Source organism: Gordionus sp. m RMFG-2023, chromosome 4 (genome assembly GCF_954871325.1).
Source record: "Gordionus sp. m RMFG-2023 chromosome 4, tfGorSpeb1-WG-v2, whole genome shotgun sequence".
NCBI lineage: Eukaryota > Metazoa > Nematomorpha > Gordioida > Chordodea > Parachordodidae > Gordionus > Gordionus sp. m RMFG-2023.
Window position 1 is genome coordinate 30,541,191 of NC_088778.1, and position 26,785 is coordinate 30,567,975.

General features: G+C 27.9%; 1 protein-coding gene across 2 annotated transcripts; it reads left to right on the forward strand.

Moving 5' to 3' along the window:
* The first annotated feature begins 8,037 nt into the window (after nucleotides 1-8,037).
* Nucleotides 8,038-24,244, forward strand: LOC135927955 (uncharacterized). 2 transcript variants are annotated; one of them, XM_065464243.1, is made up of 11 exons: nucleotides 8,038-8,150; nucleotides 8,193-8,290; nucleotides 8,396-8,486; nucleotides 8,528-8,610; nucleotides 8,655-8,735; nucleotides 12,271-12,459; nucleotides 14,676-14,851; nucleotides 17,130-17,286; nucleotides 17,709-18,339; nucleotides 18,602-18,743; nucleotides 23,910-24,244. In XM_065464243.1, exons 1-11 carry the CDS (start codon nucleotides 8,128-8,130, stop codon nucleotides 23,934-23,936), a joined length of 1,698 nt encoding a protein of 565 aa, XP_065320315.1. In that variant the 5' UTR covers nucleotides 8,038-8,127; the 3' UTR covers nucleotides 23,937-24,244. The 2 variants fall into 2 exon arrangements, with proteins under 2 accessions (XP_065320315.1, XP_065320316.1); XM_065464244.1 differs by having other exon boundaries at nucleotides 8,658-8,735.
* The last annotated feature ends 2,541 nt before the right edge of the window (nucleotides 24,245-26,785 follow it).

Consider the following 26,785-nt stretch of genomic DNA (forward strand, 5'->3'; position numbering starts at 1 on the left):
TTTAAGTAGATTAAAAGAGGATAAATAGTCATAAGACATTATTAAAGTGATTCGGGTTAAATGAATGAAATCTTAAATATTAATGCCATATGATTTGCTTAAAATAATTTATGAAGTACTAGCACTTGACTAAATATTTAACGAAAATACATTTGATTAATCATGAAGGCCAATAATTGGTATAGATATAATTGATACAGATACAAATAATTCTCTGTTTCAAGTTGATCATTTTATCAGCTATCTACTTCTACTGGATATGATGAAGAGTAAAATTTATTACTAGGGAAATATTAGTGTTTTATAATTAGTGAAATTAAATATTAAGATTTTGATACAAACTAAATTCGTCTTTATCTCTGAGTAAAATTTTAAACCATTGTTAGCTATTCCCATCAACAATCTCTTTCTTCTTCTCACTAATGAAGAATTTCATATAAGCATTTCGCTTAGACTTGATTGCGAATAACACTGTAATATAAATGTAGTTGTAAATTGAATTTAAATTAAATATAATATTAACTTTTCGTTTGTAAATTACATAACCTGAAGGATTGAATTCATTATATATATATATACGTGATATTTTGTATTAAATAAACTTTTACTTACTTTTTTTACTTATTTAATAAAACACTTTATTGGCGACGATTTCTTTAGAGAAGATTTATTTGATTTATTAAATTTAAAGTAAAAGACTCAATGGAAGTAGCTCCTATTAAAGTTGAAGATTCAATGGAAGTAGTTCTTATTAAAGTTAAAGACCAATGGAACTAGTTCCTATTAAATTCCATATTCCAGAATTCGTCAAAGAAAAAGTAAATATTCAGGACTACTTATTTAACTTGGAGTTAATTTATAAAGTAAGAAATATTATAGATTTAAATACAAATAAAGACCTGCTTTAGCCTATATCGGAACAGACAATCTTATCAAATAAGAACTTTCACTTTCCAATAAATTTAGAGATGATAAATTATGATACTTTAATAAAAAGCTTAAATTTGGTGTTCAAGGATAGTTCGAGCATTTTCGTAAATAGGGAAAAAAATTTTATGTTAAAAAGATGTAGTGAGACGATTATTGACTTTTCAATTAGGGTTAAAACTGTCTGTTCTCTTTGTAATTTTAAACCGCCTTTTGATGAACTTTTAAGAGATATATTTATCCTAGGAGTAGGCTTACCTGAGTTGGACAAAGAACTTCGGTCAAAGTATATCGAAGGCAATATTACTTTTAAAGAGACCGTGCGTTTACCGATCGCGCTGGCTTCGTTGGAAAATAAAACCCAGACTGAAGTTAATAAAATATTTAGAAATAAGCCAACACAGGGTTCGAAAAATAATTATTTTAGAAATAATAATTATACAAACGTCAATAGATTCAATAATAATAAACACTTTAGTAACAATTATTCCTAATAATAATTATAGACCTAGTATCAAACCTAACGCTATTCAAAAGAAAGTGATATGCTTTCGTTGCGGTAAGGCAAACCACATAGCGAAAGATTGTAGAACCCATGCCATACAAATGATTTTGACACGGACACCTCGCCTGTCATTTTCAAATAAAGCAACCATCGATGCGAAGATAAATGGGTTGCAGCTAGCTATGGAGTTTGATACCGGCGCCGCGTAGTGTGATTGATGAGGTCACCTGGAATCGTATTGGCAGACCACAACTATCACCGGCTTATAAATTAGTGGGATATAATCATCCAAATCGAAGTACTAGGTAAATGTACCGTAGAAGTCAAAGTAAAAAATATTTCGAGATTTTTAATTATTTGGGTAGTTAAAGGGGAGAATTCCATTATTTTTGGGATGCCTTTCATTAGAGAATTTGATATAAAACTACCGGAAGAAGTTCGTATTAATAAAATAAATATGAATATTCCCTCTTTAAATACGATTGTTTCAAAATTCCCTCAAGTTTTTAAAAAAAAATTAGGTGAAATCAAACTGCAAAAGGCAGTCATCAGAATAGAACAGAACACGTTACCGATTGCATTATCAGCAAGAAGAGTTCCTTTTTTGTTGCGTCGAACCATTGAAGCTGAGTTGGACAGACTTTTAGACGAAGGCGTTATCGAGAAGGTGGATCCAGCAATAACTCCAATCACTTGGGCTACGCCAACGGTTAATATCTTAAAGAAATCCGGTGCCGTATGGATATGCGGAGATTTTCGTTTAACAATCAACAAATATCTAGCAATCGATAACGATTTATTACCAACTTTCGTCGACCTAACAAATAAGATCGCGGGTGGTAAAATATTTTCAACAATAGATTTAAGAGATGCATTTTTACAATTCGGAGTTAGTCCAGGATGTAGGGACCTTTTAGTAATTTAGACACATGTCGGTTATTACCGATACCAAAGAATTCCATTTGGTTTGACAAGCGCTCCGATAATATTCCAACGCTTTATGAAAAACCTATTAAAGGGAATTCCTATGGTTAGTGTATTTTTAGACGACATAATTATTGCAGGTGAGAATAATTCCGATCACATAGTTAATTTGGAAGAAGTATTAAGAAGATTTGAGAAGGCTAGACTGACCACTACGACCGATAAAATTAAAATTGGAGAAAAGTCAGTCACTTATTTAGGTCATGTTATTGACAGTTTCGGAATTCACCCTACAAAAGATAAGATTAGCGTTATAAAAAAATTTAAAACACCTTCCAATGTTAAAGAACTACGATCATTTCTTGGAATAGTGAATTATCATGAGGCATTTATTAAAAATTTGCATTCTATTTGTGCGCCTTTACACCGACTAACGAGTAAAAATGTCGGTTGGTTTGGGTCAGCTAAAGAAAATGAAATATTTACTAAAGTTAAAAATATATTGTCAAAAGAAGATACAATAATTCCTTATTCAGCCGATATCCCTGTCGTGATTTCTTGTGACGCTTCCGAAGATGGTCTAGGAGCTGTTATTGCACACAGATTTCTTACTGGCCAGGAGAAACCGATTGCTTATGCATCGAGGACACTTTCGGCGGCTGAAAAGAATTATGCCACAATTGATCGGGAGGCTTCGGCGATCATGTTCGCTATCGAGAAGTTTCATCAATTTTTGGAAGACATTTTATCTTGATTACTGATCATAAACCATTACAATATATTTTAGGTGATAAAGGAGATCTTAACAAAATAACAAATAACCGTTTAATACGGTGGGCGACGAAGCTATTAAATTATGATTGTGAGATAATATATAGACCAGGTTATCAAAACAAATGTGCCGATGCTCTGTCCCGTTTGGGGGTAGAGAAAGCAAAAACCAATGAAGTTACAAAAAATTCGAAGAAGAAATCAGAGGATTAAAAATCAATTTAATAGAAGATTTATCGTTCACTCGTAGTAAAGTCGTAAGTGAAACGAGCAATGATATAAACCTAAAAGAGATTATTAAATTATTTAAAAATCATTGGTATATTGATAATATAAATAATTATTCGGAGATCGTAAAAAAATATATTTCGATTAAAGATAATATTTCGTTCGAAGAAGGATTATTATTTTATAATGATAGAATTATTATTCCAGATATTTTAAAAAAGGAGGTTTAAATGTGATTCATCGAGGACATCCTGGGATAGTGGGGATGAAATCATTGTGTAGATATTACGTTTTTTGGACAAATCTCGATACTGATGTTGAAGACTTTGTTAAATGTTGTAAGAGTTGTCAAGAAGGAAGGCCGGGAGCTAAAGAAGTGCCATTATACAATTGGAACATTCCTACCCGACCTTGGGAACGAATATTGATTTGACAGGCCCCATATCTGGAAAGTATTGGTTAATTTCCGTAGACGCCTTTACCAAATGGGTTGAAGTTGCAATTTTAACACTTATTAATTCGGCGAGTGTAATAAATAATCTGCGTAATTATTTCGCTAGATTTGGGTTACCTCGCTACATTGTCTCAGATAACGGTACTCAGTTTACTGGATCTGAATTTAAAACGTTTCTTTTTAAAAACAATATAAAACATTTTAGATCGGCCCCTTATAGCCCCAAATCAAATGGTTTGGCTGAACGATATATACGGACGATAAAGACGCGTTTCTATGCTGGAAGGAGATGTGGGACTCCGGACCAGTTAAATTTAGCAAATGTTTTAATTACTCACCGTATTACTCCCAATGCAACTACTGGTAAATCCCCTGCCGAGATGATGTTTGGAAGGTCGCTTAGGACGACATTAGATCAGTGGAAATTATCAACGAGAGAAAGGACGGAAAACGCTCTATGGAAACAAAAGTACTACAAAGATATAAGTGTTGAATCTCGGGAGTTTGAAGAGCAGCAAAAAGTTTGGATTGCAAACGAAAGGACAGCAGGGTGGCATGAAGGAAAAGTGTTACAACGAAAAAGCGCAATTTTGTAAGATGTGGAATCAGAGGGGATCGTTAGAAACAAGCATGCAGATCCATTGAGGGATGCACATACACAAGAGAAGGAAATACCCGTTACGTTGACCGAAGAAGTGGAAAAGGCAGAACATGAGAATACAACTCTTGAAAAAAGAGTTTCGAAACCCCACTACGTTATCACGATGAATTCTATTTATAGTGGGGAGAACTGTAATATAAATGTAATTGTAAATTGAATTTAAATTGAATATAATATTAACTTTTCGTTTGTAAATTACATAACCTGAAGGATTGAATTCATTATATATATATACGTGATATTTTGTATTAAACTTCAAACACTTACTACAAAATGTATTAAGACACCATCCATTATTTTAATTTTGAATGGATTTTAAATTAATGTCTTTATTTGATATATTTAATTATTTCTAAAACTATATTTTATTTTTTATTATTTAAATAATATAAAACTATATTTTTTAAAACTCCTTTCAATATAAAAATTTGTTTTTTATAAAGAATTATGCTATAAGGTTATTAATGTGTTGGTTAAATTGATCTAAAACAAAATAGTTAATGTAAAGTAAATTATTTAAGAAAGTGATAAAAAAAGTTAATCTTAGTTAAAAAAAATAATTTGTCGGCTGATAACCAAGCTATGATGAATAGTATAATATTTACTATAAATGCATTTTTGTAACGACAAGCTAAGATAAAGAAGGATTTAAAAAAAAATCCATATCATTGATAAAATTAACATGACGTGTTTTAGATTAAAAGATAATTATTAAGTATTTTATATTATGTTTATTGGAGATTCATTTTATATAATTATGAGTATGTATTATTATAGACTCATGATTTTATTCAAATAATAGTGTTGCTAATCATAGTTATATTCAAAAAATTAGACTAAAAATATTAGCCACTAAAATAGTCGATTAGTCGAGTAAGACTAAAATTTTATTTATTTTATATAATTTCAAAAAAGATTTAATGCTAGCCACGCACTAAAATAAATAAATTCAAAAATAAAATAAATAAAAAGCAAAATAATATAAATATATAAGCAAATCTATAAAATTAGTTGACTTGAGCAAATTGAAAATAGTTTTTTTGAAAAAAATCTTGGTATTTTTTGATTTTCAAAAGAGTAAGGATCTTAGAAGATTTTTGAATTTCGTGAAAATGTTAAACCCTTATAAGATCATCATCCAAAATTCTAAATAAATAAAAGAAGTAAAAGATTGGAATAAATTTGATTTTATATATATTTGTTGCAATGTTTAAATAATTTAATATAAATTTTTTTTTATTTAATTCTTACTTTTACCATTTATATTATAATTTAAAATTCGTAATATCGAAAGATCTATGATTTTGTTATCATATTTCCTTATTTTTTTTTTTATTCAAATTAACACCCTAAAACAATTTTATATTTAAAATTTTTTTTATTATAATGCAAGATATAATTTTATTATATGATACATACAATATTTGATATAATAAAAATAGAAATAAAAAATTCTTAAATCATTGTTTGGAGTAAATTATTTAATAAAATACATAATTAAATTAACATTTTATCTGCCGGTCACCTTAACCAACAAACTCTATTTTATTTGTCAAAATTGATAATAAAATAAAAAAAATTAGCTAAATTAATCATTTTAAAATATGAATTAAAATATTTTAAGTAACTAAATAAATAAATATTTTTTAGCTTTAGCTATTCGAAAAAATTGAGGCGGTATTAATTAGCTACTATTTTTTTATGAAAGTAACGGCGCTCTCGATTGTTACTTAATAAATATAGCGCGCGTTAAGGAATATCCAGGATTTCCCTATGTGGGGGAAACACTATTAAGAGGGTTTTGTCGCCAATAATTTTATTGGAAGCCGCTAGACCCACCTTAGTATATTGGCCATATTCTATTTTTATTAAAATAATTTTAGGTTTTCACTTATTTTTTGAAAATAGCTGTTTACTTTAAAACTCATAATTTTCGTCGTTAATTTAAAAGGTTAACTTTTCTTCCAAATCTTTTTTATGGCCATACATTGTATATAATTTTAGAGGAGAGTGGTGTAGGGGATAAATTTTATTAGTTTAAAAATATATTTACGAGAACAGACAAATTTGTAATGAGGGGGGGGTGACCCCCATTTTTGGTACACTTCTGACATGCTGCAACTAACACGACTTATTAAAACTACTTTAACAGCTGGTTCGATATAAATTAAAACCAGTATGTTATCGATATTCAGCTTAAATTCATGAATCTGAAACTTCATCTTTAATTTTAACTCGGTTCCTAGTTTGTTTAAATTAAACAAAAAGTAAAAATAAATTTTATGTAAGTTGGAAATAATAATGTTTGGAATTCTCCATCCAGTTAGCCATTCTTATTTTTCATATTTATCGATAGGAAAATACGAAATTAAAATTATAAATTTTGTTATCTTTCTAAATTAAGTCTGTTACTGATTGTAGTAATTTGTAAAATATAAATTATATCTTGAATCTTGACTTGTAAAATGTAAATTAATCATTATCGTTATTTGTATTGGAAGGATTTTTTAGTAGCCAAATTTTATTTGTTATTATAAGATTGTAAATGTTTAAAATGAGAACGAAGAAATGTAATAATTAAATTTCATTTTACAGTTTATATATTAGAAGAGAGCTCTTGTAACATTTGATTATAAAATAAAAATTGTTACAAATGTTCGCTTTATTACTTTTTTTAATGATTTATACATTTTTTACAAATTAAAATTAAATTATATAAAAAGCTAATTTAAAAAAATTAATAATCAAGGCGAAATAAAATAAAAAGAACTAGTTAAATAAGTGTTTTACAAAAGTTTACTTACAAAATAATCAAGGCGAAATAAACGAAATAAAATAAAAAGCACTAGTTAAATAAGTATTTTATATAAAATAAAATTAAGAATAATCATTATTCAACATATAATTTACTTTCTTAATGTTCTGTTATTATTTTAATCAAATTTAATTATTATTAGCTTTTTACGTTGGAATTAAATTAAAGTAATTTTTGTATTTTTATTGTTATTAAATTACTCTTTTAATTTCTTAAATGACTACTATCATATTTTTACGCCTATATTACAAAAAAATAGAGGTTATTTGCAATGGAAACATTAATTAAGTCATATTAACCATAATTTATTTATATTTTATTAGAATATATACCTTTTAAAATACAAGTCCATAACTCTTTAGGCAAATTTGAGGATCATGTTCCATAATAAACTTACTTTAATTTAATTCCAACGTAAAAAGCTAATAATAATTAAATTAGATTAGAGTAATAACAGAACATTAAGAAAGTAAAATATATAAACTTTAAAATATAATTTAATTACTACATTTCGTTTGATCTCATTTTAAAAATTTAAAATCACTATAAATTTTAACAAATAAAATTTGCGTACTAATAAATCCTTCTAATACAAATAACGATAATTTTCGTTCGACTTGTATAAATGGTCCTAAGATTTTTATTATAAGAATCATGACAAAATTCAGATAGGGCTAAATAATAGACAATAATAGATTTGGGTGTAAATATAGGGTTATTGGAAAAATTTTAAGGATACTGTCGGAATTATAATAAGTCATATGCATGTCCTATAATACAATCACATTATATTCTATAATATGCTTATATCTAAATTATCATAATAGCGATTGTGGATTTGCATGGATTTATTTGATTTAGATAAGTAATTTCATATTAAATATATAAAATTTTAATTTAAATTAAGTATTCCTCTGCCAACCGATCCTAATATACAATTGGAAGTACCTCTACCATTTGGCTCCCCTTTGCCATTGCAGGATAATACAGAAACCATAAAAAATAGTAAAATTTAATTAATGATTATAAACATTAAGATAAATCTATATTTTAAACTTAAAGTAATTTTTATATGATATGATATCTATACTTAAAAGAATCTTCTACTAGATTGTAATACAGATAAAACTAATGCCAATACAGAGAGTTGCAAAAAAGGCATAAAGAATGCATTTCAGATTGGGAAAATTACTAAATTCAGGTTTGATTCATATTTTAAACTAACCTAAATTATAATTATAGAAATCTCTCTTTTACTATTAAAAAACCAAATATCCTCCCAGCTATTGAAAAACTATCCCACACAAATAAGGCAAATGAAAAAGGTATCTATGGTGTATTAAAATGTTTACTTGAATTATATATTAAGCAGTTGATATACAGAATGGTAAAAATCTCCATGATTATTCAAATAAAAAGACTTTGTCTATCAATGCTACATTCAACAATGGTAAATTATGTATTTGTAAAAAAATTTTAAAATTGGCCAATTATAGGATATTAATTAATAAAATAGATTTAGGTTATAGAAAATCTTTTTGTCTAATTTTTTACTATGTTTATAAACTACTCTTAACTTAAAATGAATGGTACATTTATAATATGCAATGTTATATATAAATTATTATTCATGTATTCACAAATATATATCATTATAAGTGCAGAAGGTCATAATCTAAATTAAAAGGAAATTTTCTTTTAAGTCTGCAATAGGTAGATTTATGTAAATATTTAACAATAAGTTGGGTAACACTTACATAGTTTGGAATATTTTACAAGCCTGGGTATTATTTTTATTTCAAAATTTGACATCATTTTGTAAATTTTATTTTAAAAAATTAAAATTTTCAAACAAAGGAACTAAAACAGACCTTTCAGTTTTACTGCTATGTGGAAAGTCTTTCATTCATATCAAATTTTTTTAGTGTAATTATCCTTAACTTTTAAAACGATATTATTATATAATTGGTTTCCTTTATCATATTTACATAACTTTACCAAAAAAAAGAATGCTACCTATACTGATAACAGTGGTGTTGCTAGGGGGGGGGGCAGGGACTTGAGGCCCCTGAAAAATTTGAATAGCCCTTTAGAGAAAAATTATGAATATAATCATTTATTAATTGAAAATTTTCAAATTTAATATTGTAATTAGCCAAGTTCAAATCACTAATCAACTACATTATTGATTTTTAAATTTAATTAGTCTCTTCCTAAAATTATTTTCAAGTTTCAAATGCCAGAGTATAAGATATTTATTTATAAAAAGTAAGTAGATATACAGTTTATAATCCTTTATAATTATTAATAATATTAGGTAAAATACCTTTTTTACAGACGTATTTGACAGTTATATAATATTAGTTATTAATTTTAAAATTTTAATAATAAATGGTTTTGATAATAAATATAAGTTATTTGCATTTAATTATTTAACGCCATCTATTTATTAAATATATTAAAATTAAACTTCTTATTATTCATTCCACAATGGATGTAATAAATGAGATATCTTTTCTTCTCTTTTTTACTTTTTTTAGGAAAGCCATTTTTTTCTTTGAAAAACAGTTTTGAGTTAAATTTTTAATACATATATTTTTGATATTATTACAATCTACTAATATTTTAAGATATAAATACCAACTTAAGGTGGTGCTACAATAATATATAAAATCTTGATTACTTTCAACATATCACTCTGGTTCTTATTTTATAGTAAAATGTTTCATTTCCAATATGACATCCTTGCCGTGTAGATAACTCAAGACTTCAATATATTTGCATAATTTTTACTGTTGTTGTTTTATAAATTTATTTAGCATAATAAATTCTGATATGGGTTACCATCGTGAGTGTCATGGCTATGACTGCCAATTAACCAGCATCTATTATTTGTGTGCTATGTAATTTAAGATTATTACTATAGCTGTTGAGAGCATATGATTTCATATTTTAGATAAGCAATAATGGTCAACTGTGTAGTCGTTTATACATCATTAAAAAGGAAGATAATCTTTTAGAAATTTAATATCTCACAAAAATTTTCTCGATTACTTAGCTTCCATCATGTCATCTAAGAGGAAGCTCTAGCCACCATATAGTTTTATAATTTGGATTGGTCGTTTATATTCTCTTCTTCAAGAATTGTTGATTTGGTAAGCCTATAAATTTTTCCTTATTAGTCCATTCTATAAAACATTGTCTAAAATGGTAATAGAGAGTTATATTAGTTTCATGACCTTTTGTCAATATAACTTGCTAAGAATTATATAGCCTTATGTGGTTTTTAAAAACCATTATCAATTGAGGCATATGTATGAATTAATTATTTTTTTTATCACTTGTAATTCATTACACAAATTTTTTTTATGTGAAAATATTTTACTGTAATAAATAGATTTTGTATTAAAAAATATTATTTTTAGAAATGTATTGTATTGTTTTAATTATTTATATGCTAGTTTGTTTTGCATGCAAAATATTATAAATGACAAAATATGAAATTCAGAATAATTGTCTAGAGTTAGCATATTTTAAAAATGTGTAATATATTTATATAAAACCTGGCCCATTAATTTTTTTTAGCTGAGCCCCTTGAGATTGTAAAAACTAGCGACGCCCCTCTAAGTGTCTAAACTTTGCTTTTGACAGACGTATCAATGCTGCCTTTTATTATACTACATTCCTCGAAAATTTAATCTTCAATTTTTTTTGTTGTTTCAAATTTTTGAATACTACAGTCATCTTAAATATAATCTCTCTATTTTGTTGTAATTTTTTCACTATCACAATAATTTTATATAGAGTTGTACCGACCCACACAATTTTTACTAATCTGATCTGATCCAATATTTCCCGATATTACTTAAAAAATTAATCATCTTATTTTGAAATATTTGTAATATTTATGAATGAATGTAATGTTAAACTACTCCCTTTAGTAGATTTCTAAAAAGAGATTAATCAAGATTTTAGCCAAAATATTACTTACCCTCTTGAGTTAACTATTTTGTATTTTGATAAATTGAGTCGTTTAACAACATTACCTTAATGTGATACTAGATATTTTAAAATCAATATTTTGTTGCAGCTAATATAACAAAAAATGATGTAAAAAATTTTAACTATTTTTACCATTATCAACAAATATATTGTATTTTTGTTCATTTCAATTAATGTTATGAAATTATTTATAAAATAAATAAAAAATTAATATACACAAATTATAAAATAACCCAATATGAGAAAAATAGTAAAAGAATAATAGAAAATAAAAATTGAAGCTCATAATATCATCGAAATATTAATTTTAAATTTTCAAATGGAACGCAAGATGACCTATATTTAAAAAAAATATATATATAATTAATTTTGACCCCCCCCCCCCCCCATATTAATTATTGTCTTAGTTATTAATGTAAATTTGGTATTTGAACGAATTTAGTTTTTAATTTTAAATTAATTATTTAACATCAATTAAAGGGTGGAAAAGCGAATTTGGACCTTTAATCCCTATTATCTCGAGTAATATAATTGCTAGCTAAAAGATATTAATTACGAGAACTAGTGTTGTTAAACGGCTCAATTTTAGCCGATTTTCAAAAAGAGTTAACTCAAATATTTTATCCATAAAAATATTATGCGAGCCTAAAAATTTTGCTCATAGATGGCACATAGCATTGAATATCTATTGGCAAAATCTCGACGCTTAGGCAATATTTTCCTGCTATAATGTTGAGTTAGCCTTTTTTTTAAATCGGCTCAAATCGAGCCGTTTAACAACACTAAAAACATATATAACATGCCTACCAAATTTTATCGAAATGTTTTCTTGCTTATTCACGTGGTACGTTTGATTATACTCATTTTCATTATTTTTACAGCCAAAATTTAGCCACTTTTCCCCTCCCCCCTCCAGTTATTTTATTTGCTTTTTTTTTCAATTGCGATTAAAGTAACCTTTGCTTTTAATTTTTTTTTATTAGTAACCGCAGAAATCCCTAAACTTATCCCAAATTCGGAAGCTACAAAGGCGTCCAAAATTGACAAGACGAATCCTGAAGAATTACTGGTAGCTCAACAGCGAAAGCGTAAAAGTAGATGGGGAGAGAATGCTCCAGTTAAAAATGCCATCTTGATCCCAGTTGTGCAAACACCTTACACGAATTATAATGGTAAGAATAACTCGATTAAACTTGTTAAAATTTGGAAAATTACTTTTGATATCAAAATATATGAAGCCAGAAGAGAAAAAATTCTTTGGTTATATTTATAGTTTGGTAATAACTAATTTATATTTGATCTACAGGATGTGCCATAAAATAAATCAGTTAAGCAATCTCTAAAGTTAAGATGTCTGTAAAAATTAGGGTAAAGTAGTAACTTAAGATGGAGCCTTTAACTATAGTCATATTATGATATGCCCAGAATTGGAGTTAATCAACTTTAGAGCAGGGATCTGAACCGAAACTCAGGCTCAGGCTTAGATATAAATGAGGGTTCGGTTCTTACAAAATAAGCATATCTGGTTTGGTTCAAACCCCCTTTAGAACCGGGTTGAACTCTTTTATGCACACTTTAGTATTATATATAGAGCAAAGCAATACTTTTTTTATGTATTTCATCATTAATACAAATATATAAAACGTTTATTTTATTATTAACTGCGCTTTATATAAACAATATCTAATTTATAGATTAGATAACAAATAAAACATCATTTATTAACTGCAATATTGAAAACAATTTACTTAAACACCTTAAAATGTACAGTTGTAGTATTTTTAAACGGCTCGATTTTTAAAAAACCGTTAACCCAATATTTTAGTCAAAAAATCTTATATGTCCAAAATTTTCCGCAATTTATTAGCAAAATCTCAAGACTTTTATCGAGCAATTTAACAACATTATACAGTTAAAAAATTTCTAGATTCACTTCAATCAAATTACATCTATATATAAAAAGCATAAATTTTATTGTTTAAAGAACATCTCTCTTCGCTAACATGAGTCGTCGACATTGTATAAAATTATATAATTTTTATAATTAGGGGATTCAATTTCTCTGATTTTGCCCAATTTTAGACATTCATTAATTAACTTCCAATGTTCTTTGATCGTTTTGAAAGTTTTATTTATACAATCTAATTTTGAGGTAGGGTCCATATGCTGATTCATTTTCAATAGAATCATCCCTTATAACAATTTAATTTCATGTTCATTTAGATGTAGTTTATAATTATATACATAAAAAATTTTCATACTGGATTTATATTTATCCCTAATCAATAAGTGTTTTTGAAATTTTAATATAAAAAAAAGGAAGTTAAAAAATGTTATAAAATAGCAATATAAAAAAAATTTAAATTGTGACTGAATCGTATCAATCAAAATTGATTCACAATAATTTTTTAAACAATTCTGATATATCAGAATTTTTAGCTATATGCCAATAATAACTTTCACATTATTTTATAAGCATAAGGTTTCAAACCGAACGTGCATTTTTAGCTGTTCAGATTCGGATAAAAAATAACAGGTCCAAGGTTGGATTCAGATCCCTGCATTAAAATTTAAAAGCTTTCATTATTGAACATAATGGAAACAAAAAGTCGCTTATGACTTTATTTTTTTATTTTAAATTGATATTTTGTTAACAAATATATTGACTTTTGAATTTATTCAAATTCCATTAATATCATATTCAAAGTGTACTTGAATGCAAAAAAATTTATATATATATAAATTGTAAAGATTGTCATCTATCTGAAGAGTTTATCGAGTTTAAATTGAAATGCCCCTTTAAATATTGTGAATTTAGTCATTACTCATTAGTTTAAAATAATTAAAAAGTATAATGACATTTAGAATGAAATTTATTGGTTAATGAATTAAACATTTAATTCGATAAATTTGTGGATGAGTATCTTATGTCCTATTAGATACAAATTTAATCTCATGATACTTATAATATGTTTTTTTAAATAAAAAAAAAGATTGATTGGGCCTCGCCGTTAGAGTATTTGTTAGTGTTGTTAAAAAGCCCAATTTGGATCGATTTTTAAAAACGGTGCCAGATTAAGATTGTAATCAAAATAATGTTATGCAAGCCTTGAGATTTTGCTCATGCAGGAAGGCTTGAACATCTATTTGCTAAATCTTGAGGCTTATATAGTATTATTTTGGATGAGACCTGCAGAGGTATCATTTGTATGGCCAGACCCGGATATTTTTTTTAAAAAAAATACCGGCCTGATCTTTGCCGGGCCTGCTGGGCTCTGATATATTTAGAGCCATTTTTTCCAATACTTTGGCCAGAAAAATATTGCACGAGCCTCGAGATTTTGTTAATAGATGTACAAACCTAAAAAATGTTTTTCTTTTCCCGTAGCTAAGGTTCCTTCCATGATACCCTTTAATGCCAACGACATGATACCTCTTCCGCCTAACAACGTCAACTCAATTCCTATCCCCTTGGTGACGCCGATTAAAACGTTTAACAATGATTTAGCTTTGCAAAATTCCATGTCGGATGAACAGAGAGCAATCTTCGAAGAAGCCCAAAAGGTTAATTCAAAAGGAAACAAAAATTTTTTTATCATTCCTGACGGGGAATTTAAAAGGAATAAAATTGTCAAAATTAAGAAGCATTTATAGCATCATTCCACTAGGGAAGATGATTTTTTTATCGATTGTATCGGCCCTTTATCCTTCAGTAACGTTATCGGTAACGGCAAATAAATGGTATCGACGCATCTCCGACTCCTGTTCTATCATTTAATTCTTAGTTTTCACGAGAGTTCGGAATCCTTGGAACCGGTACAAATCTAGAAATCATAATCTGGAATCACTCATAAAATTTATGGGGACCGGAACTGGTATATAATATCGCGTGGTTCATTTTTAGAAGGTTTTAGGAACCGGAAATATAACTTTTTTGAGTTTAGGCTGCATTCGTAGTGGGATATCTGACACGATTTAACAGCTGATCGACTTTTAAATTCTGTTTTTAGAGATGAATTTTTTTTATTATTAAAATCAATAAATTTGGGATCAAAGATCAAATTGGTCAGCTGTCAAATCGTGCCGGATCGGATCCCACTATGAATTCAACCCTAGATATTTGACATTATTTTCGATTATCTCTTTTAGAATCAATGTTGGAATATTTTTGCCTTTATTTATATATAAATCCCTAGTCATTTATAATTCATATAAAAAAATGTATGGGAAATCTGATATACATTTTGTTAAATTCTAAAATTCATGGCAAAATTGTCTGAAATTTATAGGGTAGGTATTCCAAACATGATGAAATACATTTCCGGTAAAATAAGATTTTTAAATCTTATTAAAACGCGCCAAAAAATGATTTAAAGTTGAAATTATAACACATTGCCGGAAAAAAAGGACATTGACGCTAACATATATACATACAAAATAAAATTAGAATAATATAAAATAATAATACAAGGTTTCTATATACGCAAATATAGATTTCAAAATTAGTAATGCGAATGTATGATATTTAATTCATAATACTATTTAATGACCAAAATATATAATTGAACAATATTTTAATTTAATAATATTTTTAGTATATAACCAATATAATATAAAAAATTTTTTTTTTAATAATGATTTCGAGGAATAAAACAATCCAACTTATTGTAGCACGAAAAAAAAAATACCTATTACAAGCAAATAAAATTTAAGTAATAACATTTTGTTTAATTTAGAGATGAAGGAAATATTTTTTTATAACTATACTAATCAATCCTCATGAAAAATAATATCTCAAATTTTTAATCTTACATATTTTTGCTGGAATTTTTTCATGATCACAATCATTATATCTCCACTCACTTTGTTAAAAAAAATACGCTTTTAATGCATTGTTGTTAAACGGCTCGATTTGAGCCCATTCATAAAAACGGCTAGCTCAATATTTTAGCCAGAAAAATATTGCCTCGAGATTTCGCTAATAGATGCCCAAACCTTTGTTCCATCTATGATCAACTAAATCTTCAGGCTCGCTAAATGCTTTTCTGAATAATTGATTAAGCTAGCCATATTTAAAGATCGTCTCAAATTCGAGCTTTTCGACAGCACTTAATTTAATGGAATTTCGTTAAAATAATTTTTAATCGTTTTAATTTTTTTCTCTTTTTTTCCGTTTTTTATATTGGAAATTTAAAAAAAACCAGTTTTTTTGTTTGTTGTTTTTTTAAAATTCCTAGTCAAACTACTCCCAGTAAGCAATAATTTATTAAGTTGCAACTCCTCTCGATTGGATTAGTGAGTGACATGTAATATTTGCCTAGAGATGATTCCTTCATTAAAATGAATTTTGAAAGGTAGTTGGTGAAATTTTTTTGATATAAATTGTTTTTGCGGGTAACCAAAATGACGTGTAACCAGCTGGTTTGTATTAATACTCATTCAAATGAATGTATCGTCAATTTAGCTAATCCATGATTACTGTTATGAGAAGTTATAAGTAATTTAATCAGCTGTGAACTGGGTTAATCACATTTAAGATTATATATATATATATATATAAATCAATCAACTGAGTTACCTTCATTTGCGAATGCACGAGTACTCCTGCACAAATTATCAAAATTCTACTAACAAATTAATTCGTACATTTTCTAAAACAATTTTTCATATTTGTGAGTTAAATTAATGACAACGGTTTAATAATATAAGGTTCTAACTTCACTTTTGTTCAGAATCGAGTTAGGGCTAGGATCAAAACTCGTAATTAATTTGATAATGGGTTTTTTTAAATCTAATAAAATATATTTTTTTTTAATAAAAAACTGATTTGAAAACATTTTAGATGAGAGCCCTTTGCTCTTACATCATAGCCAAAGCCAAGATCAGTCAGCATTACGAAAAAACGGGAAAAGTTAAATATGAATACGATTCCGACGAAGACATCACCGATGGTACTTGGGAACACAAACGGCGGAAAGCCGAAATGGAAAGGACCAAAGGTTCGTTTTTAGTTAAGCGACGGTTCGCGGTTCGGTCCCCACTGCTTTGGACCGAATTTGAACATTATTTTTTTGCTAAATCTGGGACTAACCCAGCTTCATTACCTTCGATTGATTTTTGGAATTGATCCTTTTGTCCAATTGATTTAACTCTTTAAAAATTTTAATAAAAATGGCCACTATCTTTTTTTTATTAAGAATAATCAAAAACCCAGAAGACGACCTAAAAGTTGACCCAAATCATTCATACCCCCTGCCCCCCGTATTAATAGGCACCCACTAAATTTTTTATTTCCGATGATAAGTCAGGCGGTGGCCCACAGGTCATACCTATAAAAGTTTTTTTTAAAGCTTAGAAAATACAATTTTCGTGAATTAATTTCTTTTATGATTAATTTGTTTAAAATATTTTTCCACTTTAGAAATTTCTGCCCTTTTGACTGACATGGGACGGGATAAACATCACGTGGGCGACTTTTTACCTCCCGAGGAACTAGAAAGATTTCTTTACACTTACGAATCCATAAAACAAGCCGACGCCGAATCAAATAATATCCAACCGATTGATAATGGCCTTCAGACCAACGTCGAACAGGATAAAATTGATGAAATTAAAGGTTTGGATTCAACTGAAGCTCAAGAAGAAAAAGGTGATATGCCGGATTTATCAGCCCCAGACATCAATGTTCAGATGACAGAGACTATTCAAGACTCTGCTGTAGAAGTTAGTTGTGTGGAACAGGAGAAAGCAAATATTGATGTCTCTTTTAATAATTCAACAGAACCAGCTCCAATGTTAGAATTGACGGAGATGAATGACACAGCTCAAGGTCAAGTAGTTGTTAGTGATATAGTGCTACCTCCCATTATCGCAACCCCAAATGCGTTAGATATCGAGGCGAGGAGAAAGAAAAGATTGGCCAAATTTTCTGAATACAGTAATTGCAAAATTAATTCAGATAACATAGGTTATCGTATACTCATGAAAATGGGCTGGGACGAAGAACACGGCTTAGGGCTAGAAAGCCAGGGCATAACTGAACCGGTCAACAAGTTTGCACCTTAATTTTTTTTAATTTCCTTTTCATTTATTTATAAAAACTACTTTTAATTTTTTGATAACTTCTTATTTTATTTCTTGGGCTATGTACAAACTTGATTACATATTTTTTAAAGAGTAAATTATCAAAAATTTTTGCCAGTTAAAAAATATTTTTGAAAAATGTTAATTAATATAGGACACTCTATCTTAATGCATTAGGAAAAACAAAAAAATTAAGTTTGATAGCTTAAAATAATTTATATGTTCGTTCAGAGCAACCGTTTTGCCTGATAGAATGGGGCTTGGTACCTTGAGTCAAAAGGGTCTCTCCAATGATTTGCAAGAAGGGGATGATGAATTCGACGCTTACAGGAAACGTATGATGCTGGCTTATCGATTCAGGCCCAATCCATTAGTTTAAAAAAAAATAATATTTCTATATTTTAAATTGATATCACTGTCAGACATATGAAGAGACAGGAGAAATCTATGCAAGTTTTTAAATCGTATATAAACTTATTAGAGTTTGATATTGGTTCAAACTCAAATATCTTCAAAATTTTTTTTTATATTTTAATGAAATTCCGCAGGAGCACATTTATCTTCAAAGATTTTTGCTAAAAAAAATTTGGCGAAAAGGAATATTCAGCAAAGTTGGGCAGTACTGAGCATACAAGATCCTATTGTATCTTGTACTTTTTGAAATTTTTAATAAGATACTTATATATCTAAGATACCTAAGTTTCCAAATAGTCTCGTTTCTTTTTCATTTCTTTGTCAATAGACAGATGATTTATATATTATTTTTTTCTTGGATTCTTTCATCGATTTGGTTTTCTTTCTTTCCTAATCTTTATATTTTAAGAATTAGTTATTTATTTTTACACGCCAATTTTATTGTATGTAAATTAGATTTAGCAATATTAATGTTAATCATTTTATAAGTTTTGGCAGATGTATGTTATATTCTTTGTAAAATGGATATTTAAACATGTTTAACCTTGCATTTACAGTTGCGAATTCGCTGTCAATTCCGGGTAAGGTTAAATTCATAATTTAACACGAATCACATATGTATACGATGCGAAAACTACAAAATATGTTAAGATGCATTCATAGTAATATTTCGCTAAGCTATGTGATTTGATATACGGATCCATCTCTTTTTTTTCCTAGCATAAAAGAATAAAATATAAATCGATTTGTATTTTTCAATGCAAATGGCCGACAAAAAATGCTCGTAGGCTGATTTTATGGATTAAGACAATAATTTGAGTCAATAGCTAATAATTTACTTCTTCAATAATATCTAATAACAATTTCAATATAAAAAAAATGAACACACTTAATAAATTTCGTCGCAAATATGTGCACTGTGACAAAATCTACAGTCTCCATACAGCTACAAGTATAATATATTTCTAAAATTTTTAATATTTTTTAGCCAACCTTAAAAATCATATTAAAATATCCCACCCAGAATTGATTTGTTAAACTAAAGAAATAATTCCCAAACATTTATTGGGTATAAGAAAAGTCAGGGTTGTGCATTTGACCAGTCAAATAAGATTCGGTCAATTGATTCATCTTTGACCGGTCAAGTATGGTCAAAGTCAAATATATGTTTATTAGGGCAATATTATATTTTATATATAATAGTAAAAAATGTATGTATATTAATTATTTTCGAAATTAATGTTTCGCTCTCCATGGCAGAACCTTGTTCTAATTCATAATCACTCTTAACATTTTTCAATCAATCTTAGGTTATGATATACTCCTACCAATTTTCTGTTTGTTGAGATTCGGATTTCTTAGACACTTCTTTTAATATTCAAGTTAAACAAAGCCCATTCCAACAACTTGAGCCCGAAATCTGATTGTTTTTTATGAAAGTTACTGGATTCCACGTATTTTGGCTATTAAATACGCCGCTTTTACTTCTAAAATTTATGATATCACTTAAAATATTTTGATGATCATCTCTTTATGAAACGACTAATTTTTGTATTATGTCATATGCTTCGTCAAACTCAAGTAAGATGATCCCCTTATATTGGGGTTCAATAATCAGCAGTGCAGTGTGAGCACATGTATTTGTATTGTTTTCTTTTTCAAACTTATCTTTAATATTTTTTTCTTTAGGTTGGTAAGTTATAAAATCATGGACATGATTGTATTATGTGCTTTCTAAATTAAGCATCTCGTTTTTACGTGAACCAAGGTCATTAAGATCGCTTAATGTTTTTATGAATAGTTTAAAATTTTAAATTTTTTGTCCAAAATATCATTTAATATATTATTGGTAATTTCTCTCGGACAAATATCCAACTTCTTCCACAGCTGCTTTCAGAGCTTTCCAAATTTATATTTGCTCATTACATTTTATTGACGATGCCCATCTTCTTTGGATAATTGTATATAATGTAATATAAATTGGAAATTAGTAATTTTCTCAAACCTGCTTAAGCAAAATTATTTTATTTATATATATATTTAGATCCAATAAATTTAATAATGAGAAAAATTCTTAATATTTTAATATAAAAATTTGGTATTTATGTATAAAATTATAATTAAATCGATGCCTTAATGATACAAATATATTTTAAAATAATTTTTAAATAAATTAGATTGACAAATATGCTTTAAATACATATTAGTTCATTAAATATTCATCAATAACATTTTAGAGTTGACCAGGTCAAATACTCCTTCTATTAAATGACCGAATTTGACCTGTCAATTGACCAACTTGCCAACCCTGAGAAAACACATTTAAAAAACTCATAATCAGATATGTGATTAAAAATAATTTACCTTTCAAACAATTTGACTATTTCAAGGATATATTTGCCTTTATATTTACAAAGGAAAAAAATATATGGACAAGACAAACTGTTAAAAAATACTTGCATTCTATTTATGAAGCATCGAAATTAAAACTTGTCGCAAAATTAAAAAAGGTACATAAGGAAAATATCCCTTTCCACGGATATTTGGGCAAGAAACAACTCCTTGTCTTATTGTTCGATTACTATACGTTATATAAGAAATAAGTGGAAAATAAAAAATTACCTTCTAGATTTAATTGAACTACCTCACCCGCACAGTGAACAATAGTCAATTATTTATTAAAGTCTCTTGAAACATTCGAGATTCAAAATTAAATGTTATAGAAAATGCTAAAAATATCATAAGTGCTGCAGATATAATGACCAATCATTATATGGAAAAATACAATATGCCCTTCTGTAGTCATAGATGTCTACCTCATGTTATTAATATAATCGTTAAAGAAGGGCTAATTATTTCTGAGTCAAAATTAGAAAAAATACACAAATTGGTGAAGACAATTCACCTCTCGCCCAATTTATGCAAAATTATATCTATTACACTTATGATATTTTTAGCATTATCAAGTGTAAGCGCTATAACATTTTTTCAAATGTTTCAAGAGATTTTAATAAATAATTGGTTATATCTTGTCTACTGGGTGAGGCAGTTCTATTAAATCAAGAAGGTAATTTTTTATTTTCCAATTATTTGTTATATAATGTACAGTAATCGAACAATAAGACAAGGAGTTGATTTCTGTCCAAACATCCGTGGAAAGGAATATTTTGTTATGTACCTATGCTTCATAAATAGAATGCAAGTATATTTTCAGCAGTTTGTGTTGTCCTTATTTTATAAAGGCAAATTTATCCTTGAATTCAAATGGAATCAAATTGGTTGAAAGGTAAATTATTTTTAATCACATATCTGAGTATGAGTTTATTTAAATGTTAGTTTCCCTCTGGTTGTAATTTTCTTATTCCCAATAAATGTTTGGACATTATTTCTTTAGTTTGGCAAATCAATTCCGGGTGAGATATTTTAATATGATTTTTAAGGTTGGATAAAAAAAATATCAAAAATAGATTTTAGATAAATATTATACTTGTAGCCGTATGGAGACTGTGGATTTTGTCACAGTGCACATATATGCGCCGATATGTATTAAGTTTGTTGGAACATATTTTTTATATTGAAATTGTTATTAGATATTATTGAAGAAGTAAATGAGGTATTAGCTATTGATGAGGTAAAAGAGCTTTGACTCAAATTATTGTCTTGATCCATAAGATCCGCCTACAATTTATGATTACATTTTTAGTAATTACTTCGGAATCTATATTCGTCTCATAGTTATTGATATTATATATGTAAGGAAAGGTGTTAGGTAAAAAAAATTTCATTCAAATAAAATAATAAATCTCTTGAAATAATAAATTTCTACTCTTAATTTGTTAACACCTAGCTAGCACCTAATTAAGGAGGTGGAAGGGGGTGGGAATAATTTTAATTTTGGATTACATACAAATTCAATATATTTTTTTTATATTTAATTATTGTTTTTATAGTTATATATATAATAATGACACCAAGAAAAATATTTTTTTATATATAAATATTAAAATGTAATATAGAAAAGAAAAGAAATGTATAATAATAGAAAAAAAATATGGTGCATAGTCAAAATAATTATATTTTTTTTTAATATGCCCAGGCGTTTGTTTAAAAATTGGAATATAAATTAATTTCCTTTTTGGGACAACCTGAGGAAAGTATAATAATTTGTAGAATTGATTCTTTTTTCTATTGTCATCAAAAGATATAATCGTGCAAGATATTACAAGAATGTTCTCAGAAAATCGGTTTTCGATTAAGTTCATGTTATCAAAATTTACGCTAAATAGAGTTTAAAATTCCTTGAACCCGAGGTCCAGATCCCAAATTTGGCAATCTAGCAGATATTTTTCTCTTAATATTGTACAAAAGTTAAGAGTAAAATGTTAAGATCTAGACCTGTCCATTTAGAGTCATGCGATGTCCAAGAGAATATTTTTATGAGTAACCATATTTATTTTTTACCCCCGCCCCCAGGTCAAACTTATATACACCATATTAAGGTAGAACTAGACTTATTATATACCCATCCATTATCAATATTTGGTGCTGATTAAATTATTCTTGACCCCCGTATTAATAGCTTCGCTTGGGTTGATACCTTTAACAACCATATATTTATATAGCTTAATAAGGTCAAAAAACATCTTAAAATATATTGGTCTGTGCTTGGGGTTCGTGCTCATAGCTAATTTAGTCGATTTTTATACGCAAGTCCCGGGTCTGGGTTTTATGCAAACCAAATAACAAGAAATTTAAGTTAACATTAAAGTTCAACTCAAGTTTTAAAAATGAGTCGACTAATCGACCCAAACTAGATTCGAGTTTTGAGTTGAATTATTGCTACTCCTAGTCGGAATCAGGAGAACTCGACTATTTAACAACACTAATGATTATTATGTCACTATCTAAGATACATTTTTTCATAAAGAATCTGTTTCTAGATCCCTTTTTAAAGGACCTGCCCCAACTTTGATCTTTGGAGTTCAGAAGATTTTTTTATTATATCCTGTTTCTGACCTTTCCGTTGAAGCAAGCAACGACATTATTATTTTTGACGATAATGAAAGACTTTAATTTTTTTATTTTAAATTAATTTTTATAATTTTTTTTTAAAAAAAAATTCAAGAATAACCCAAGAAGAGCTTATTATTGAAAGAAAGAAGATAAAGAACACGTGATATGCAGACGATATTAAGATTTTAATTTTATATTATTTTTTTCTTAAGATGTTTTATATCATAAGGCTTCATTTATGAGTAAGAGGGAAATACCGCGATGTCGCTTAAACGATGCGTAATTTACTAAATTATATAGCTATGATAGTCGTTTAGCGGTGGATTACTTACCGGCTTTAGCGATATAGCGGTATTTCGCACTTACTATAAACGAGGCCCTAAAACTATGTGTTTTTTTTTAATTTATAATTTATTTTTTCTTTATGGTAATAATTTTTGTATTATATATGGATTTATTTATAATAAATATCAAATTATATCTTTCTCATAGTTTCCGTTACATGATTATTGCAAGCAAAGTAAACCTTCGATTATTAGTGTAAAATCGCTCTTGAGCCCATTTTTAATTACGGATAACTCAGTATATTATACTCGCTAAAATATTGAGTTAGACATTTTTAAAAATCGGCTCACAAATGAAGCGTTTTTGCATAACTACTTTCGATCATAAATATTAAAAAAAATTAACTTTTCGATTCAGAATCTGGTACTATTCCTCTCAAAATGGCTTCTTCTATTTCGAAGAAGTTTAGAATTATGTGGGCTGATTGTAGAGGTCAACGGGGGCTGACCAAAACTAACCGTTAAAATAATTATCATGTTTTTTTGGGGCCAACTCTTAAAACATATCTTATGCCGCCCGGCCAAGCCCGTAGAAATTTTTTTATGAAGGTTAACGACGTACGTTTTCTGATTACAACATTTAAAAAAAATTATTCAAAACCTCCAGCTGGCACATAAAAATATTTAGCACAATTTGCCCGGCCCAATTCAGAAATCTTTTTGCCATATCCGCGAGTCGGTAGGCCGTCTTATATTTTTCCCAATTATTTTATAATCAAATATATCTTTTTTGTATCAGGGTCTAACAAGAGAGGCACGAATCAGTTTAACTAAAATCGGGGAAAGGGGTAATATTTTAATCAAAGAGCAATAGCAGTATCCATTTTATAATTGAATTATTTTTAAGTCATCAGGAATTTTGATTAGGGAAATCTTAAAGGCGCTGATTTGTTTTTTTTAAAAAAACTCAATATTTGTTTTTTTTTGTTGAATAATTTTGAAAAGGAAAATTTCATATACTTATAACTTATTTCACAATTGTCGCAAGCAGGGTAAAGCAATTGCTACTAAAATATATTTCCAGATTGTCACAACGTGGGAACCTAAAAAATTTAAGATTGTAACATATATAAAACTTAAACTTTGTGTGATTCTTTATTGCAATCAAATAAACCATTTGTACAAATAATATCAACCATCTATATCCGATAACAACATTATAATAATACAATCATAAACATCGTCATCCCATTCTATAATCCCCAGCAATCATTCTCGAACTTCCCTCCATCTCCAAAACGACATGAGGCGGATTCATTATTCTTGTCTGTCAATCCCCGTATTCGGTAGCTAATCACTACAAGGATTATAACTTAGAAAACTTTTATTAAGGTATATTTCCAGACTGTCACAGCGTGGGATCCTAAATAATTATAGGATCTTATTAATTCACACTTGTTTTTTTTATATCTTAGACAACTAAAATTTTCCAAACTCACAACGTGGTAACTTAACAAATTATTGGATCTATTAATTCACTCCTTCAAACCTATTACTTAAACAGTCATTCTTTACTCGCAAATGTTATAAAATATTTTTCTTTACTTTTATGTATTCGATTAAAAAATAATACATTCTTTTAAATCCAATAATATCACTGGATCATTCCGCAGAGCCATGCCCGAGCTTCCTAGAAGAGGTCTAATCTCCTCGACTTCAGTCAGACCGGACTCATACTTGTTGTTTCTAGAGTTCTACACATCGACCCCAAAAATGATTTGTTAAGATGAACCAAATATAAATCATTTATCCCGAACAGGATTGACCTCAATTATAAATTATTTGTCCCTTTACCGATCAGCCCGAATATTTGGACATAAGCGCAATCATCGTATTATTTTTATTACCCTTTTCTCATTGGCTAATAATACTTGATTTATAATGAGATTCGTAAATAGACAGCTTCGCCTATGAATTTAGTAATATTATTGCAATGTAAAATATAAATAATTTACAATAAATCACTGACTGCATTAGGTAATGTTAATCACGTGATATTTTTACCTTTTTAATCTGAAATTAACCTTTTAATGAAGGAAAAAATTACCCCATTGCACTAGTTGAGTCGCTATACTTTGAAACAGGTAAAAACAATATTATATAATAAATAATGCAAAGTATTTTCTCTATTTTAATATTTTTAAAAAAACTCTGTCCTTTTTCTAATGCGATTACTCCAATGGGCATAAAAACTATAATATTCAGGATCGATAAAAATAAATAATTTTCCCACCAGTCGGATTATCGTTTTTTTAAAAGGTTCGATCCTAAAACATTTTTATACGATTTTTGGAAAATGGAAAATTGCTCTGTTTCTAAATATACATTTTTTTAAAGGGTCCATCAAAAATTTAAAAAAATGAGTTTCTAGTAGCCGCCTACCACCGCCCATTTAAGTGGCCGGGTTAAAAATTTTTAAAGCACGGGCTGGGTTAACTCAGCTGTTTGTGAAAGGGACTTTTCTTAATTGAAACTTAATTATTTACTGTCAGATTTCATGACTTTACGAAGACACGGTAAGGAAAATTCTTTGCCTTAAAAATGGGCTCAACATTATGAATAATTAAATTAATAATATGGGTTTGAGTATGGATAATAAAATGTATCGCATATTCTTTATTCAGACCCGTGCAAACGGAGAAGC